The sequence below is a fragment of the Arvicola amphibius genome, chromosome 11 (assembly GCF_903992535.2).
Source record: "Arvicola amphibius chromosome 11, mArvAmp1.2, whole genome shotgun sequence".
NCBI classification, from domain to species: domain Eukaryota; kingdom Metazoa; phylum Chordata; class Mammalia; order Rodentia; family Cricetidae; genus Arvicola; species Arvicola amphibius.
This window is the reverse complement of record NC_052057.2, coordinates 107840730-107860710: the sequence shown is the minus strand read 5'-3', so window position 1 is coordinate 107860710 and position 19981 is coordinate 107840730. Positions and strand designations below refer to the sequence as shown.

General features: G+C 45.2%; 1 protein-coding gene across 1 annotated transcript in view; it reads right to left on the bottom strand.

Annotated features, from left to right (window-relative positions):
• Palm2akap2 (PALM2 and AKAP2 fusion) overlaps positions 1-19437 on the bottom strand; it is a 437218-nt gene extending 417781 nt beyond the window's left edge. Inside the window, exon 1 of the mRNA XM_038347008.1 lies at positions 19324-19437. Coding sequence (XP_038202936.1) covers positions 19324-19328 — 5 coding nt within the window. The 5' untranslated portion in view covers positions 19329-19437. The remainder of the gene's footprint in view (positions 1-19323) is intronic.
• Positions 19438-19981: the final 544 nt, after the last annotated feature.

Sequence of the window (19981 nt, the reverse complement as noted above, 5' to 3'; positions counted from 1 at the left end):
GAAATAATGGAACAGACATTATGACTCAACTGAACCTAACAGATATCTACAAACCATTTCACTCAAACACATAGGAATGTCTCATCTTCTCAGTACCTCGTGGAACCTATTCCAAAACTGACTATATATTCATCCACAAAGCAAGTCTCAACAGATGCAAAAAAAAGGAAAATAACCCCCTGTATTTTATCAGACTGCCATGAATTATAGCTGGATTTCAAAAACAAAAGAAATTATAGAAAGTGTAAAAACCCATGGAAACAGAAAATTTCTCTGCTGAATTACTACTGGGTCAAGGAAGAAATAAAGATATTAAAGACTTTCTAGAATTCAATGAAAATGAATGCACAACACACCCAAACTTATAGGACACTATGAAAGCAGCACTTAGAGGAAAGTTCATAGCACTAAGTGCCTGTATAAAGGATTTAGAGAGATCACGTACTGGCAAGTTAACAGCACACCTGAAAGTTCTAGGACAAAGAGAAGCAAACACACGTTGTTTGTAATTGTGTATTTGATATCTGTTCCTATTGGGTTAGGATCGCTCTTGTTTAGACAAAAGGGGGAGGTGATGGGGAAGCCTTGTTAACCAATTATCTTTAAGAGGTGGAACCAAGTTAGGGTGTGGCTTTCTGGGATCCAGAAAAAAAATGGGCCCACGGCCCAGGTGTTCTCTCTCTCTGTGGTTCCCTCGCCGCACAGCTGAGCTTGGACTTCTCCTTCCGGTTTCGTGAGTTTTCCCTTTACAATAAATAAAAAAACCAAAAAAAAAAAATACAATTGTTTACCTTTTAGCTAGCCTGGCCTGGTTATTTCCCAAATTAAGTTAGCTTCTACAAAATCCTACAGCAATCTCTGAGGACAGGAGAGAAGTGAAATTGACTGTAATCATCTACTGTGGAAGAAGTGTGTGTGTGTGTGTGCGCGCGAGTGTGTATCTGTGTAAGTGTGTGTGTGTGTGCGCGTGCGCACGAGTGTGTGTCTGTGTGTGTATCTGAGTGTGTGTCTGTGTAAGTGTGCATGTGTGAGTGTGTCTGTGTAAGTGTGTGTGTATGTGAGTGTGTGTCAGTGTGTGTGTGAGTGTGTGTGTGCGAGTGTGTATCTGTGTAAGTGTGTGTGTGAGTGTGTGTGCACGCGCGCACGAGTGTGTGTCTGTGTGTGTGTGTGTATCTGAGTGTGTGTCTGTGTAAGTGTGCATGTGTGAGTGTGTCTGTGTGTGTGTGAGTGTGTATGTGAGTGTGTGTCAGTGTGTGTGTGAGTGTGTATGTGTGTGTGTGTGAGAGAGAGAGAGAGAGATTATCTGTGCATTCAACAAAAAACAAGAATATAAGAATATTTCATTCCTTTGCCTATACCTGTATCTTTCTCTTCTGGGAATAATACAGAAAACATTTGAACATTATTTTTCCAAGCTAAGATTCATTAAAAAAAAAAAAAAAGTCCCTCTAAGCTACAATCCATAAACATGCTTCTATGCCCACAAATTAGGTTAGTTTATCTCCTTGTCAAGGAAACTTCTCTTTGCAACAGATGGAGACAACTACAGAAAACCACAACCAATCAAAACATAGCACTGTAGAGCCCAGACCCAAAGTGTGTGTTTACAACACACTCCTGCACCCAAGGCTCAGGGGACATGGCGGACAAGGGGCAGAAGGATTGTACGAGCCAGAGGCTCACGGAGTTTGCTGGGAGACTGTGTCTCCTGGCTAAAGTTTCACAATATGAGTGCTCAGATGTGAGCTGCATAAAGAGAACATCAACGGCCATGCCAACGTGGACAGAGGCCTTAACAATACACAAAGAATCGTAGGGAACCGAGGAAGGCTGGGCATGGGAGAGGGGGCCTTCCTCGGGGAAGAGCACACTAATCGGTTGACGAGCGCCGAAAGGTGGGCCCTGAAAATACACATACAAGTAATAATACACTGACTTGACAAGTTAAATGTAGGAGTATATAGGTGTGCACAAATGCAGACAATAACAATTAGTGGAAACGAGAAGCCACGAATTTTAAGGAGAGAAAGAAAAGGCGTACGGGGGGTGGGGGGGAGTTTAGAGGGAGGGAAGGAAGGAATGTAATTAAATTGCATTCTTAAAATTTGTTTTAAAAATTAAGAAAGAATACCTCTAATCATGATTAAAGGATACTCTGGGGTTACAGAGATGGCTCAGTGGTTATGAGTACTTGCTGCTCTCCCAGAGGACCTGAGTTTGGTTCCCAGCAGCCCCAGCAAGCAGCTCACAACCCCCTGTAACTCCAGCTCCCAGAGAGATACTACACCTTCTCTGGCTTCTGCAGACAACCACACACACACACACACACACACACACACACACACACACACGGCATACACTCACACAAATCTTTAAAAATAAACAAATAGAGCCTAAAAACATGGCTCAGCAGTAAGAATGTCTCTTGTAGAGGCGTAGGGTTCGGCTCCCAGCACACACATCAGGCACCTCAAAACTGCGTGCGACTCCAGTTCCAGAGGATTGGCTGCCCTCTTCTGGACTCCATGGGCACTATACACATTGCATACAACAGACAGACAATTGAGCGTGTGCGCATGCACACAAGCTCGTAAGTATGCACACACAAGTAATATTAAATTAGAAGATATGTTGAGCTGGTGCTTGTCTAACATTTGAGAGGCCCTAAATTCAATGTTTCGTGTTGTAAAATATTAATAATAATGAAATAAAATTTATTTATTTTTGGTTTTGTGAGGCAGGGTTTCTCTGTAGCTTTGGCGCCTATCCTATCCTGGAACTAGCTCTTGTAGACCAGGCTGGTTTTGAACTCACAGAGACGGACCTGCCTCTGCTTCCCAAGTGCTGGGATTAAAGGTGTGCACCACCACCCAGCTTGAAATAAAATTTAAAAAGCACTTTGCTGAGATTTGTAGCTCAATAAGACACTGGAAACAATGTTAAAAATAAAGCCATTTTTCTAAAACTTCTTCATTTAAGTTTTTTAATTTTATTTGTATTAATGTACAGTGTTTGCTTTATGTGAGCATTTTATCTGAATTTTCTACAAAAAGAGCTTTTTGTTGTTAATCTTGAAGTTGCTAAGTAGCCCAGGCCAGCCTCAAACTCTCCATTCTGCCAACTCAGGCTCCCAAGCGCTGGGATTGTAGGATGCAGTACCAGCCATATAAAACTTTGCTTAATAGAACAACATATTTTTTTATAAGAATCAAATATGGATTACACAATTTTGCTTAAAGCTGATTCACATCTTTACAAAGTGTTAAATATTTAAAACCACATTGCTTGTATAATGGAGTATCATTCACCAACGAAAGATGAAGTACCAGGACATTCTTCAATGTAGTTAAACCTCAAAATCATTATAATGAAGTAAAAGCTGCCTGTCACACGAGATCAGATGGTTTTATTATTTCATATGAAATATCTAAGCAGAGAAACCTATGGAGATAAAAACAGATTTAGTGGCTGTTGTGGTGTGGGAAACTGGGGTGCTAGGGCTGACAGATAAGGGATATGAGTGCTTCGGAGTAATTAAAGTGCCCTAAAATTGACAGGGATAGCAGCATAGCTTTGAATACCCTGGAAGTCATTCCTACCAAAATTCACAACGTTCTTACTTCGCCTTTTGGTTTTACTGTTTAGCTGAAATTTTAATTTTTGGGTTGTAATGAAGTCACGGTGAAGAAAACATTGCTGTAGTTTTGACTCTGAAGGGACTGCTTGCCCTTTTCTATTACAGTTGCTATAGAATTTTTTGTACATAATTTCTTCCATTTCTGATGTACTAAGTGTACTAATGAACGTGCTAACTTCATTATTCTTAATTCTCTTGAGACATAAACCTATTATTGATACATTTTAAAAGGTATTTAGGGAAGCCTTTTTATGGAAATAGAAATAAGTAAAGAACAAAATTATTGAATAGAGAAGATTAGAAAATTAGTAATCAGTTTGAATTTTAACTCTGCCTCTACATCATCTACACTGGTACCAAAATGATCTCAGTGACTGCCAGGGACTGTAGACTCCCTAGTTTAATTCCTTCGTCTCCTTAAACATCACTCACACAACTAAGCCCCTCCCAGACACTTGCATTTGGCTGTCCATTAAGTGACTCAAACTTTCATATTCTAAGCCTTCCCTGCTTCTCCACCCCCGAGCATAGCTCCCTCTCTTAGCAGATGGCATTTCATTTACCTACAGAATAAGCCAAAATGCCTTGGCACCTTCGTGAGCTCTCTTTTACTGTCACACAGACTCTGCCACCGCCACCACCACTGCCATCACAAAAATCGCTCTATGAACTTGTCTTATAGGGTTGCGGCTGCTGTGGCGAAACTCCGCGGCTGATGGGAGCCACAAGCCTTATACAGAGAACGTACGACTGACAGACTCACAGACAGACCCACAAGTGGACAGCTTCTGGGGAACGCGATCTGCAGAGCTTCGGGAATGCTTGTCTTTTGGATAGTCGCCGTCAGTTCTGTTGAAATCTTGTGAAATCATGGCATTTCCTCCTTCCATAATGGGATTCACCCCCAAAATATCCCAGCAGTGTAGAAATCGTTCTTTAAACCTGACTTTTCCTGTACTGGCAACTGTCTACCTTTTCCCACACTATGGGGCCCTGGTGTGAAAGCATTCAGTCAGCCAAACCTTTGTTCTCATGGTAAAATCTACATAAATCTAGTCCCCCACAATTGCCCTTATTGACAGGACTTATTGACAAGAGAGGAGCCCTAGGCAGGAGGGACTGAGCAGACAGACAGGATGTGTGCTCTTACTGATAAACAAACAAGTCTGGGTGACCCCAAATTCTCTAACAGCCAACTCAGGAGAGTATACCCTACTGGCCTTTGCTCTTCCCTAATAAGCTATTAATATTCTGTACTTACTTTCACTTTTCATTTGACACAAGTTCTTAGCCTAGGAAATTATTTGTACCTTTACCCCTAAAATATAAAGGAAAAAAACCTTGGGTTGCTAAGCCAACCACAGAGAAAGAAATTCTTTCTCACCTGGGTGCCAGTGGATACAGTATCCTGACGCTTGGGTTGTGGGGAGCAGGGCAAGCAAGCTCTATCCTAATCCTCCTGGTATCTTCCAGGGAGCTTCACAGCCACGCCCCTTCTGAGACATAAGCCGTCTACCTTGTCAGTATTTTAACTATCCTGTTAACCCTAAGAAATGTGTGCTTGGTATCGTTGTTATTTACCAGAAAATTGTTAGCTATGTTTGTGTGGGTATATTAACCGGAAACCTTGTGGGATGGGTAGAACAGCGAGGAACATCAAAAGGGAAACATCAAGAGAGCAATGGAGAGAGCATAGGAAGAATAAAATGGGGCATAGTAAAAGACATGTGAGCTAATTTATTTCGTTTACCCTTAGATCTTATTAGTCAGGTTTTTGCCTGCTATAGCCATCCTTCTGAATCCTGAGAGATTCAGTGGGACTTAACCCCAGTATAAACGTTGATACGTGACCAAAGCAACTGGGGAGAAGAGGGTTGATTTGACTCACACTTCCACATCCTAGTCCATCATGGAAGGAAGTCAGGGTGGGAACTCAAGCAGGGCAGGGACCTGGAGGCAGGAAGCGAGGTCATGGAGGGGTGCTGCTTACTGACTTTTTACTCCGGCTTTCTCAGCCTACTTGCTTATAGAACCGAGACCACCAAACAAGGGGTGACCCCACCCAGAAGGGGCTGGAATCTGCCTCATCAAATGCTTAAGAAAATGCTCTACAGGCTTGCCTACAGCCCATTCTTATGGAGGCGTTTTCTCAGTTAAGGGTCACTCCTCTCAGATGACCTTAGCTTGTTTCAAGTTGACAGAAAACTACTGTTAAATCATAGCCTTTCTTTTCTTATTCATCTCCAAAGTCACGCATTAATACTAACATTGAAATATAAAACATTGCACGTTTTAAAAGTCCCACGGTCTCGAAAAATTCAAACAAAAGTTTAAGGTCTCTTTAAAATATCCAAACTCTCTTTCAAAATCAAAGTCTTTATAAAGCTCCAAAATCTCTTTAAAAATGCAAAATCTCTCCACAGTGGGATCCTGTAAAATAATAAATAACTTAAATATTTTCTTACTCCACAAAGGAAGAACCAGGGCACAGTCACAGTCTGAGCAAAGCAAAAACCAAATCCAACTGTGTCAATAACTCAATGTCTAAGTCTGGAATCATTCACCATCTTCTGGGCTCCTCCAGGGGGCTTAGGTCACTTCTCCAGCTCTGCCCTTCACAGCACACCCAGCTTGTCTGCTAAGGCTCTGGATGGCTCCACTCCACTGTTGCTGCCATCCTGGATGGTCATTCCACGGCATTGGCATCTCTAAAATGATGGGGTGTCTGCTGCAACTGGGCTACACTTTCAGCAACCGCCTCTCCTGAGCTCTCTTCATAGTGTCAAGTATCAGCTACTCTCCACGGCCCCTTCATGCCTTCAAAATGAATACCACCTAGGAGACTCTCACACATTACCAAGTTCAGCTGCCAAGGGTATATGAAGTACAACCCTGATATCCTGGAACACAGCTTGTGTGCTGACCTGGAACAAACACTTCCCAGAAGACTTCATCTCCATGCTGCTGGTCTCCTCTTAATCACAGCTGATTCCTGAGGCCCGGCTAATTAGCATCCATTGTCCGAGCAAACCAAGGGTTTCACTTCTGGCATCTTGCTAATCACACCCCATTCTTCAGCTCAGCTGAGCAGACACCACAGATTCTTCACACAAATGCCCTGGGAAAGTCTCTGCTTCCCTCTGGAGCTTCACAAGCCAGGCCCCCATCTTCTGCACGGTTCTCAACATTCTTCTCTTCCAACGTCCTACAGCACAGCCCACTGAGACAACACTCGATGACTTTTCTAGCCCAAAGTTTCAGAGCACAGCCCACTGAGACAACACTCGATGACTTTTCTAGCCCAAAGTTTCAGAGTCCTTCCGCAGTCTTCCCCCAAACGATATAGTCACATCTGTCACGGCAACACTCCATTATCCTGGTACTGACATCTGTCTTAGTTTGGGGAGGAAAGCGTTTATTTGGCTTACACTTCCGTATCTTAATCCATCATTGAAAGAAGTCAGGGCAGGAACTCAAGCAGGGAGGGACCTAGAGGCAGGAGCTGATGCAGAGGCCATGGAGGGGAGCTGCTTACTGGCTTGTCCCCTTGGCTTGCCCAGCCTGCTTTCTTATAGAACCAAGACTACGAGCTCAGAGAAGGCATCACCTACAATGGGCTGGGCCCTCCCCCACCAATCACTAATTAAGAAAATACTACAGGCCTGCCTACAGCCCAATCTCGTGAAGGAATTCTCTCAATTGAAAGCTCCCTTCTCTCAGATGGCTTCAGCTGTGTCAAGATGACAGAAAACGAGACTGACAGCCCAGAACTCAGTCTTCTGCAGTGTTCCAAATCTGACCCTTTACTGTGACCACCGCTGCCACCTCCTGGTTGCCAGGTAGGGTGAGATGTCACGTCTGGTCTACACACACACACACACACAGACACACGCACGCGTGCATGCAACTCACTCATCTGAGAAGCACATTCAGGTGACCATGACTTGACAAATGCACCAGGACACTACTGACTTTTTTGTTTGTCTATCTATCTATCTGTTTGTCTGTCTGTCTGTCTGTCTGTCTGTCTATTATCTATCTATCATCTGTCCATGTATCTATCATCTGTTTGTCTATCTATCCATCTTATCTATCTATCTAATCTATCATTTATCTATCATCTATCTACCTATTATCTACTTATTCTATGTGCCTTTTGCATCATGCATCTTGATCCCATTCATTTCCTATCCCTTCACATCTGCCCTCTGCCCCGCACACACCCCCTAAATAAAACAAAATTTAAAAGAAAAAAGGAAAATAAAATAAAACAAAAGACATGAGATCACAGATGATTAGATCCACCCATCATTTTTTAAAATATCAAAGAACTGACCAAAGGGGAAAAAAAAACTAGATACAGATTTTTTTTTAAGTTAAAATTTTCTTATTCGATTTTAAAAGGTAGGATTAGCTTTATCTACCCTGTAAACAGTTTGAACACACAGGCCGTACTGCTCTGACTTTAAAAACAAACATTTGTATTTGACCCACTCATGGGGAACTGCTCAGCGACATCACACGAAAGGAAGAGCCAGGGATTGCTTTGTCTGTTTCCTTGGCCACATGCAAATCGCTAAACTCCAGTCCATTGATGGACTGGAACCTTTTTGGGGGACATATAAAAGGACGCTGAGACCCTCCACTTCCTGCACTATTAACAGCCCTACACTGGGCATACGGCTCAGGTGTCACACGCTTCCCTAGCATGCGTGAAGCTCAGGGTTCAGTACGCAGCACTGATGTATCATGGGGATGGCTGCAAGCTGGGCGACAGAGTGAGTGCTCACGTGAATAGCCCCGCACTGTCTCTCCACTGGGATCAGCACTATGCCCGGGCACCAGCACCAGCTTGTAAGGTGTGTGTTGGGAATATGAGATCTCGAGCCCGATCCCAGACCCACATAAACACAATTTCCTTTTAACATGGTTGCTGGGGACTCTGCGCTCATTTTGCTGATAAAGGTGCTGCCTTGGGGACTGAGATCTTATTCTTCTTGCCATTCATTTCTGTTGCTTTGTTTTAGAGAGAAATTTATTACAAATCCTTAGCTAGGACCTGACGAGAAAGAAACACCATGATCATTTGAGTTAGGCATAGAGGTCAGTCACAGGGCAGGAGAGGAGCTTCAGGGGAAAAAATGAAAAACTCCAAAGTACTGGAGAAAGCGTTTTTTTTTTAGGCTCCGGCCAGCATCTGACAAGAAAGATAAACAAAAAGAAAAAGGAAAACTTCAGCCTTTCTGAGTCAAGAGCCAGACAGAGCCTCACAGGAACCACGGGGACTGCCAGGCCGTTAACTTTAAACACCCTGCGCCCCTTCTGCAAAGAAGTGAGCTCTGCATTGGAATAGGAAGATTTTAAAATTGTTTCCAGACCAAGCTCAGAGTGACTCTCTGATCTGAAGAGATCACAGAGCTCTGGCAGTTTTGATGACTTTCAACCCTTCAGAGGCTTAGAGGCCGGGTGGGGTGGCTCAGTCAATAAAGTCCTTGTTTTGCAAACACGAACACTTAAGTTTGATGCCCAGAGTCCACGGAAAGGATCCAGGCGTGGTGGTCTGTGTCTGTGTTAACACTGGGGAGTAGATAAGAAGGTCCATGGCACTTGCTGGCCAGTGTAGTCTGATCAGTGTACTCCAGGCCAATGAGAGACCCTGTACTAAGGAAGTGGACAGCCTTCCAAGGATGACACAGGAGGCTGAGCACTGGCCTCCATGTGTGTAACACACACACAGGCACGCATACACACACACAGGCACACATACACACACACATACATACACACACAAAAGGTCAGAGGCTTTTGATATGATCTCAAAAAACAAATTGCACACCTACCAGGCTTTTTGTGTGCCCAGGAAATCCCACCTTTATTTTTCTGTTTTAATTAGTTTCATTCACCTTTATTTTCTTTGTTTTTAGTGATTCCAGTTTGCACCAGCATCTGAAAAACTGAGTTTCTGGTTCTTCAAGAGAGCAGACATTCTCCACCTCTGTCAGAGAGAAGGATCATGGAGGAAGCCTCAGTATAAGAAATATAGTTAAAGCCGGGCGGTGATGGCGCATGCCTTTAATCCCAGCACTCCGGAGGCAGAGGCAGGCGGATCTCTGAGTTCGAGGCCAGCCTGGTCTACAAGAGCTAGTTCCAGGACAGGCTCTAGAAACTACAGGGAAACCCTGTCTCGAAAAACCAAAAGAAGAAAAAAAAAAAAGAAAAATAGTTGAAAGTTAAGCTCATTTTTCAAATTCTGTTTAATGTTGTCTGAAATACTTCTTCACCAACTGGGATTAGTTTGTTGTAGGACAACGCACAGAGATATTAAGCACAAAGGTTTTATGGTAAATTAATCTCAGGGGTTAAGCGTCTCAGCCTCTCAGCATCCCTCAGCTGCCCAGACTCACTTTGGCTCCTGTACCCCGTGACCTTCTGACGGCCTCTCATCACTCGTTCTCTCTCTTTACAGAACACATAGTATATCTAACCATGATCGTTAATCGTTTAATCCTCCTCGGACTGTGAAGGCGATCTGTGTGGAGCAGCTGGCTTCGGGGCAGGGTAATGAGGAGAGCGGCTACAGAAGGACTGTGTGAGCCCCACCGTCTCTGTATCGGTGGAACTGAAAACCTAAAAGCTTAACACAGATGAATCATCTGGAGGCAAGGGATGCAGAAAACAAAGGAACCACAATGGCCCTGGTTGATGACTTTGTCTACCTCACTCCATAGACGCTGTGATAGTTGCTCTCCATTGCCAGCTTAATAGGACTTAAAGTCCCTACAGAAACACGCTGCCTTGTACGTCTATGAGGGTTTAGCTGAAGATGGGAGATCCCCACTAAATACTATCCCGTGGGGTGGGGTCCTGTGGTGGTCTGAGTGAAAATGGCCTCCCATAGACTCATAGGGAGTGGTATTATTGGGGGTGTGGACTTGCTGTAGAAAGTGTGTCTCTGCGGTGGCCTTTGAGGTTTTGGATGCTCAAGCCAGGCCTAATGTCTCACTGTCTCTTTCTGATGCCTGTGACTCCAAAAGTGGAACTCCCAGCTATCTCTCCAGCAACATGTCTGCCTGCACGCTGCCCTGTTTCCCACCATGACGATAATGGACTGAACCTCTGAATCTGTAAGCCAGCCCCAAGTAAATGTTTCCTTTATAAGAGTTGCCATGGTCATGGTGTCTCTTCACAGCAACAGAAACCCTAAGGGACGGGTCCCAAATTGAATGAAAGTGGAAAAGTGGGGAGAGCACCAGCACCCACCCCCTCTCTGCTTCCTGATGGTGAATGTAACGGACCGGCTGCCTCACAAACCTGAAGCCGTGCTGCTTCTGCAAGGGTAGTGAGGGCCTTCAAGCCATGCATCGGAATACGCGTTATTACCCTTAAGCTGCCTCTGTCAGGCATTTTATCAGAGCAAAGAGAAAAGCAGCCATTGCAGGTGCCGGCTGAAAGCAACTAAGTGGTAATAAATAGTGACTAAACACCTACCTTTCGTGCAGACAAACACTCAGAGAGCAGCCGCGATTTGCGAGCCAAATCATCTGCTCACTCATTATGAGGTTTTATTTCGCGCTTTTTTTTTTAACAAAAAGACATGGTAGAATAATAAGAAATATTCATGAGACAAAATGTCAGCTCTAGTTCCTGCCCTCCCAAACTGGCTGTCTCTACTTCTGACAGGGACAACTGCTCCGTTTGTAAGTAGTAAGCACAAAGCACTCAGCATGTGTAAATGCTCTGTGCACACTTATTCACCTTCAAAGGAAAAGATTTGCAAGCAAGGAGCAGATGAGGGGATTTCAGAACACAGCATAAGAAATACATAAGCCAAATAAATTATTTTCCAAGCATGCAAAACACCTTTTTTTAAATGATGGGTCTTGAAAAAGAAAAAGTGCAGGAGACTAGAGAGACAGTTCAAGCAATTAAGAGCTTTCGCTCCACATGGGGACTGGAACTGGGACCCCAGCATTTGTGCAACAAGCCAGGGGTTCCCACAAATGCCTTTAACGTTCGCTCTGTGGAGGGTAGAGATAGCAGGATTGCTGGGACTTGCCAGCTTTTGATCTAGCTTAGAAAAATGCAAGCCCCGGTGTAGAGAGCGTGATAGAGGGGGACAGCCGATGCTCCCTTCCGGCCTCGGCACATATGCTCAAAAGCACACTCATAGATCACATGTGCGCACATCCACACACACGTAAGTAAATACATAATAATTAAATAAATCCTTAAACAAGAATAAAAAAGAAGTGCCAAGTTAGCTAGCAGAGTCAGGAAAAGAACTGAAGATAACAATAAAACCACAACAAGTCGGGCAGTGGTGGCGCACGCCTTTAATCCTAGCACTGGGGAGGCAGAGGCGGGTGGATCTCTGTGAGTTCAAGGCCAGCCTGGTCTACATAGCGAGTTCCAGGACAGGCTCCAAAGCCACAGAGAAACCCTGTCTCAAAAGAAAAGAGAAAGAGAAAGGAAGGAAGGAAGGAAGGAAGGAAGGAAGGAAGGAAGGAAGGAAGGAAGGGAAAAGGAAAAAGAAAACCACTACAAATATGAAAACTACACCAGAATAACGATAAACAAATGTTGCCTTGCAAAGCAAAAGTGTCCGTTATCCATAGACTTTTCAGTGTAACAAAGCCATAGGGATAAATCAGGCAATGAACTAGTTATGGACGGTGGAACAGTGGGTTGTCCCCTATAGCAAAGAACTAGTTATGGGCAGTGGAACAGTGAGTTGTCCTCTATGGTAGGAAACAGAGAATGCAGATCTTTGTACACTGAAAGGCATGAAGAAACTATTCTACAAGCAGAAACCATCAAGATTAGAACTCAGGAGGCTAAGGGGAAAGGGTCACAAATTTGAAGCCAGTTTGGGCAAAACCACAGCTCAGGGCAAGCCTGGGTTATATAGTGAGACTCTGACTCCGAAAACCATAACAAGCAAAAAATAATAATGAATTCATAAGTGAAAACCTGATTCTTCAGATCAAAGAAATCACTGTTTTCTAGGGGAAACTAACACAATAGCTTGCCGTGAGAAACACCGCAGAGAAGTCTCAAAGTTTCCAAGGCTTAAAAGTAATTCTGCCAGTAGAAAAAGCTTGTGCAAGGGTCTGGAAGGATAGGAGACAAGCCATCCACAAAGAAGAAACAATCAGACTACCCTTAGTCTTGGCCACAGCGAAGATCTGAGGTTCTGACATAGACCTATGTCAGAATATCAGAGGTTAACACGTAGAATTATGAGAGGGAAAGACATGACTCTAATTGTTCTAGACAGGGTTTCATGTAGCCCAGGTTAGCCTCAAACTCTATGGATAGCTAAAGAAGGCCTTACACTTCTTTTCTGCTTCAGCCTCTCCAGTGCTATGATTACAGGTGCATAGCACTGTGCCAAGTTTGCGATTTAACAGTTTCTTGAAGGCTAGGCATGGACTCCACCAACTGAGTTCCATCCCCAGCTCTGTGATCCTAAGACTTTATACACATTCAGGGTATTTATTCATCGAAGGAATAGAAATACGTTAGAAAGACTCACTGCCTTCAAGTCTTGCTTGCAAATGAATCTTTCAACTAAATATTAAACTCATAGAAGCAGCTCAGGAAAGATAATTGCCCCGGCAACAGTGCTCCTGGGGAGCGGACGCCACAAATATCCAGGCCAGCATACAAAGGGCTGGCTGATGTCATTGCAGAAATATAAAGCTGTGTTGGTGGTCCAGTCTTTTCGAAGACTTTGATGGAACCTGATGAAACTTACAGTATGCACGTTCATTCACTCACTCCACAGTTCCAGAAAGCAGCTTTCAGATTCATTTCCGAAGCACCCAAGATGTTCACGGTAGCATTGTATATAATGGGAAGAAATGGGAGCAAAGCACATACATGTCCAATGAAGAAAGGCTGGTTAGCCACACTTCCACAGTAAAAACAAACTGGTCAATAAATGCAAAGGAAGTGGGTGTGGACATTTTGCTGCATCAAGGCATGCACAGAATAGCGTGGACAAAATGCAAGCTATTGAGTAGCGAGAACAGAATGCAAGCTACCGAGCCACATATAGGGATGTTGTGGGTGGACAGGAGTATTAATCCCCAAAAGCACTTGTTTCTTACTCTGCTGTGGGCATCTAAATTACCCGGGAGGATATCTTCAAACAGTTCATGGTAACAGCTCTAGGGGATGAGATTTGGAGGAAAGAATAGAAAATGGAGATGTGCAGCCCACAAATTCTGTGACATTCTGATTACTTAAAATCATACATTATCATAAAATTAACTCTAAAAGTATTTACACATTTTTCTTTTGGTGGGGATCAAAACTGGGCTGCTGTGCATGCCAAGCACATATACTATACCACTGAGCTCCCACACAATAGGAAACATGATTAATGCTCATAGTGGCCTGAGTCCGGGACATTCCACATGAGCCAGGATTAGCAAACCAAACCCTTCCGGAAGTACATGGCATCCGTAGTCACATGCAGCCTAACCCATGAACTCCTGGAAGATAAGGCCAAGGATGCTGAGTCATCGTTTACCCCAAATTACCTCTCACAGCACTGGCTCGGAGAAAATATTAAGCAAAAGTTTGTGAAACAAATCAATGCCTGTATGAATGAATGAAGGCATGGATGCTGGCCCTGAACTTGGGGTTCCACATCCCCACCACCCGACTGGGCCTGGATTTGTTCATTTGCAAACCCTGGCAAGTGTGGAGGTGCCCATTTGTGATGACAGAGCTCCAAAGGTAGAAGCAGGAGAATTGTGGGTCCAAGGCCAGTGGTTCTTCGTCAGCCTTGGCAAGAGTAAGAATGTGTCTCAGTCCACAACCCCCAACAAGTTCAGCCATTTTATGATCTCCTCTGAGTGGTCTCAACTTGCCGCAAAGCAGACCTCTGCCCGGGTGGGTGGGAACATCAGTTGGACTTTGAGGCCGCCACAGGCTTCACGAGAGCCCCGGAGTTTGCAGGGATGGCAAGAGCTTGAAGAATTCCCACGTTATGTTTCTTCACGCCTTGCTGAACCCACGCTGTTTTGTAGGCTGCTCCAGAGAAGTGTGAGGCAAACCTTCACGAGTGTCATCAGACTAGGAAGTGGGTGTGTGTTCTCCCAGCCACATCCAGCTCACACTCAAGCCACTGAGAACCACAGCCAAGGCTGCCGTGCTAACACGCACCGCAGCCGAGCGCCGGCTTGGCACAGGCCACACCATCCCTGCCTCTGATCTCCCATAATGGAGCTTCTCAGATCCACGCATCCTGAAGAGAGCACTCCAGCAAGGAATATTCTAAACTGAGTGGTTAGCAACCCTCAGATCTTAGTTACTACCAAGTCTTTCCTTATCCAAATTAAGAAGCTCTTATTTGATCAAAGCCAACAATGCTCATGAATAAATGTACTTCCTTTTAATTGCATATAGTTTGATTTTGTTTGACAACCTTGGTTCGTCCAAGATTATCAGATTCTGGCACACAGGCAGCTGTATTTTTAAATTGTCCCCTTCCCTGTGGCAGACACTTACAGTTTCCAAAAACTTGGTTAGGATAGTTTCTAAGTCACCTGTTTTAAGTACCTTCAGAAGAAAAGGGGATTATATAAAACCCCTTTTATATAATTATATAAACTTGAAGTTTTATCATCGTCTTCAGCAAGCCTCTGAAACACTCGTGATGAAATCCAAAGTCCTCGAGGTCCTCACGAAGAATTAACTTCTTTGTGACCCTCCCTGATGTGGTTTAAAAGTTAACACACCTTACCAGCTCATGTGTTTGGACACTTGGTCACCAGGTGGGGGCACTATCTGGGAAGGTCATGGAACCTTTGGGAGGCAGAACCTTGTTGGAAGGATTTTTATATCAATGACCCAGGCTTTGAAGATTTACACCCTGGCCGAAGCTGCTGTTCTTTTAGTTGGAGAATCAAGTGACAGACTCGCCTCACACCTTCTCTGCCATGACAGACTTATCCCCTGCTGAAACTACAAGCCAAAATCAGCCCTTTCTCATGTAAGTCATTTTGGTCAGCATATTTTTAATCACACTAGAAGAGAAACACACACATATATACATTCACACACACTCACACGTTCTTACACATGCAATCACACATTCACGTGCTCCCACAGACTCACACACACTGACACACATGCTCACACTTCATACACTCATATGCACTCACACACCCACACACACACACATGGTCACGCATGCATTCACATACTCACATGCTCATACGGACTCACACACACACACACACACACACACACACACACTGACAGACACACATGCCCACACTCTCATACATCCATATACACTCACATCCACACACACTCTCACACATGCACTCGCATGCTCACACACACTAACACGCATGCTCACACTCTCCTACACACTCACATTCGCACACACTCACTCACACACACATTCTCCAGAATGTCTCATCCCTGGACCACCTTCTGCTCCGTCTTTAAAGCTCCAGGCACACCACCTTTCCTTCAGTTCTCCCAGCTTGGCGAGCTCTTCTGCCTCCGGGCCTTTGCACATGCTGCTGTCACAGCTCCAGCTGTTTCTTCCCTTCATGTGCTACTCGGCAACCCTAACTCATCCGTTAGATCTCACGTTAAGTATCAGCTTCTCAAGGGGGCTTCTCTAACCGGTTGATCCAACACCCTTACTCTTCCTGTATTTCCTCTGTGTCCTTTCTTCTCACAGTGTATGTTGCACCTTGCATTTCATGGCTTCTGGATTTACTGGGTTAGCATGGTATGGTTCCTGGGTTTACTGGGTTAGCATCATATGGCTCCTGTGTTTATTGGATTAGCATGGCATGATTCCTGGGTTTACTGAGTTAGCATCTCATGACTCCTGGGTTTACTGGGTTAGCATCACATGGTTCCTGTGCTTACTGGGTTAGCATCTCACGGTTCCTGTGCTTACTAGGTTAGCATCGCACGGTTCCTGTGCTTACTGGGTTAGCATCACATGGTTCCTGTGCTTACTGGGTTAGCATCTCATGGTTCCTGTGCTTAGTGGGCTAGCATCTGCTCTTATTAGATTTTGAACTCCATGCTAAGAGAATCATGACTGTTTTATGAACCACTGCTAATCTCAACATATAGCCATTGATTAAATAGGAAAGCTAATCCAAATTCATTCCTTCTTTTAATTAATATTTTTCACAAATGCAAATTGGACACAATAAGTGAAGGGAACTAAAACTATATCTCACTCATATTCAAAGCAGCCTGGCTACCTGGGATGAGATGAGGGGTTGAGATTGAATTGGCAGAAGTGCAAGGCTTGACATTTGAGAAATGTTGTTATGCCCATGGATGGACAGAAAATGCAGTATTGTGAAGGAAAGAAAAGAGTGGGAAACTAACCTTAAGGGAGGAAAGAAGTGTGGCAGACAGACAGTTGAAAATTAGGCAGGTTCATGGAGCACTTTCAAATGTCACATGGGGTGAAAAAGCCAAGGTCAGGCTAACCAGAGTAGAAGAACATGTGTGTACCCAAAAGGGGAGAGAGAGAGAGAAGGGGGGGTATGAGGTAGGCACACCTGGTATCAACCACGGCAAAGACCAGGAGGAAACAGTGTGAAGTCCTGAGGCTCTGTGCCACAGTTATGAAGACCAGATGCTAAGTCTAGGAAAGAGACATTAGTGTGGGGATGAAATCACTGTGCCTCATCCTCGAAACAAAAGCACAACTGAGTCAGTGCTCAATCGCTGGTCAAGGGCATAGTGAAGAATATGACCAACAGGGATGAACACTCAGAGGCCACGGTGCCCCGTAACTGTACTGAGTACCAGGAGCTGGCCCAAGTCCACACTCCCACAATGTCGTCATGGGAACTGCAGCAGGTTCCGTTGCCCTAGGACATTATATTTCTGTGTACATTATCTGTGGGCTGGAGAGCTCGCATAGCTAATAAAGGCACTGGCTGCCAAACCTAATGACCCAGGATACACGCAGTGGGAGGAGAGAACCAACTCTCACAAGCTGTCCTCCGACCTCCATGCCCATGTTGAGGCATGTGCACACACAAAAGAAGTAAATGAATATTTTAGATTATGAAAACTGTCCAAAACTTGTTTTCTACCAATCTAATACTCCATAAACTGTCAACAGAGAAGGCTGGGCACTACAACAATAATAATAAATGATAGACACTACATACAGACACTGTGTGATACTTAGCAAGCATACTTCACTCTGGGTCTGTTCTAAAATGCATGTGTATTAACACATATGTATTTATATATGTATATCAATTGCTTAATTTATACTCAAAGAAAAGAACTACTACTATTGTTCCATTTTCTAGAAGGGGACAATGAAACCCAGAGAGATTGACATTGTTCAGCAATGTGTCAAAGGCCTCAGTCCCAGACAACATGACTCTGGAGACCAGCCATTAATGTCCAATTCCTCTATTTGACTTTACAGTTTATAAAGACCTTCGGAAGAGAAGCAAATATTATCTGATCGTCTCAGTAACTCTAAATAATAAGGGATGTCTTTTTCTGATTGTGACTGGGGAAACTGAGGCTCACAGACATTAAAACACTGCCATGGGAACTCAACAATGCCATTGTCAACCAAAGAATAATTTCCTACAACCCCTCACTCCTAATGTGCCACATCATTGCAGCTTCTCCTTTCCACTCTGTGAGGATTAAATTGCATCTACACAATTGGTTATGCAGAAGGATAAAAGCTGAATCCAGAGTCTTAGGGTTTGGCATGGAGATCCTAGTATCTGGAAGCATGACATTATCTCCAACCTGAAATATGATTTCATACGACCTCAAAGTCAGCGAGTACCCGTGGGAAGAGAGCAAGAGGGGGAAAGATGACCAAGTGAGCAAAGATGTAATTGCTGGCTTTCTTGGAGCGGCAGGCTGACGCCTGTCACAGGGACCTTGCTGCAATATCAGCCTGGGAGAGCGACTAGGAAGGTAGAAAGAAACACGCAACCCTAGTCTGGGTCCACACCCGGAGACCTCATTGTGTCTTTTTCTGGTTACCGCCTCTCTTGTCTCCATGCCATCTTTTCCCCCACCGCACCCCCCATGAAATGCGGGTGATACCCAAGATGGTCATTGAACCTCAGACTGTTGCTAGGACATTTCTGTCTCATTTCTCTGATTACCCCAAGAGCAAATCAATTATTTTGGGTCCTCCAGTGGCTTTTAGTAGGCAGCCTGGCTCATATCTCTCACAACTCAACATCCCTCCATCACATTCTTATGGAATCACGTTTGCTTCGGATCTGCAGTGACACCCCCCCATACACGCGCACACACACACACACACACACACACACACACACACACACCCCTCTTAACTGCAGCCCAATAATGCTGACATGGTTAGGAATCGGAAGTAATGGCTATCGCAGCCAACTCCCCAAGAAGCGCAAGGTCGGGAGCAAGGACCCAGAGAATCTTAAAACAGGTCTGGCTCCTTAGCAACATGACACCCCATGTGCCCCCAAGGCAGTGGCACAAATCCCCGCAGCTCGGGGCTGTAGATACCCGCTCCGCAGCGGCTGCTATAGAAACCGCAAGAGGAACACACTGGACTGAAATTAAACACCCAGACTGGACAGAGATGAGCGGGGATCGGTCACCATAGCAACATGCCCAGGGAAGCACCGAGCTAAGCGCTGAGCGGGGATACTCACTCCATCGCGGGAATCCGGGCGGCCCGGTGCACTGCTGCGGGGCTCCAGTCGCTGCTGGCCTCTGCCCGGGGTGCTCTGGCCTCTTGCAAGGTGGAGCAGCCCAGCCGTCCCCCGTCCCCGCCCGCCTCCCTCCTCCCCTGGAGCACTGGCGAGGGGAATGCTCTGGCTCTCGCGGCTCCCAGCCTGCGAGTAAAACGGGAAGCAATTGGATAACGTTATTCGCCGGGTGCTAGACCGAGCCTCTTCACTTAAGGGGATCCGGAAGGAAGCGCGCCACCAGCCGTGAGCCGGGTGAGGCGGCTACCCCGTGCCCTGGTCCCCTGGGCGCCTGATGCTGCAGGTGCGCTCCCGACTCCCCTGGGACCCACGGCGGCGCCGCTGCGCAGAGCTCCGGGAGAAGCGTGGGAGGGGGCGAGGGGCGGTGGCGCGGGTTGGCATGTCCTAGGGGGCGTAGGGAAACGATGGAGTCCTTGGCAAGGTAGCAGTTGTCGCCGCCTAGAAGTTGCAGGAGGCTTCTGGCCTCTGCAAAACAGCAAGCGTTGCCTTCAGCGGGGCTTGTCTGGGACTGCGAAACGCCATTATGCCAGCGCAGCCTGTGTCTGCGGGTGGTACCAGGAAAACTCCAGCTGCGCCGCCGCAAGTTCATGCGGTGTTTCCT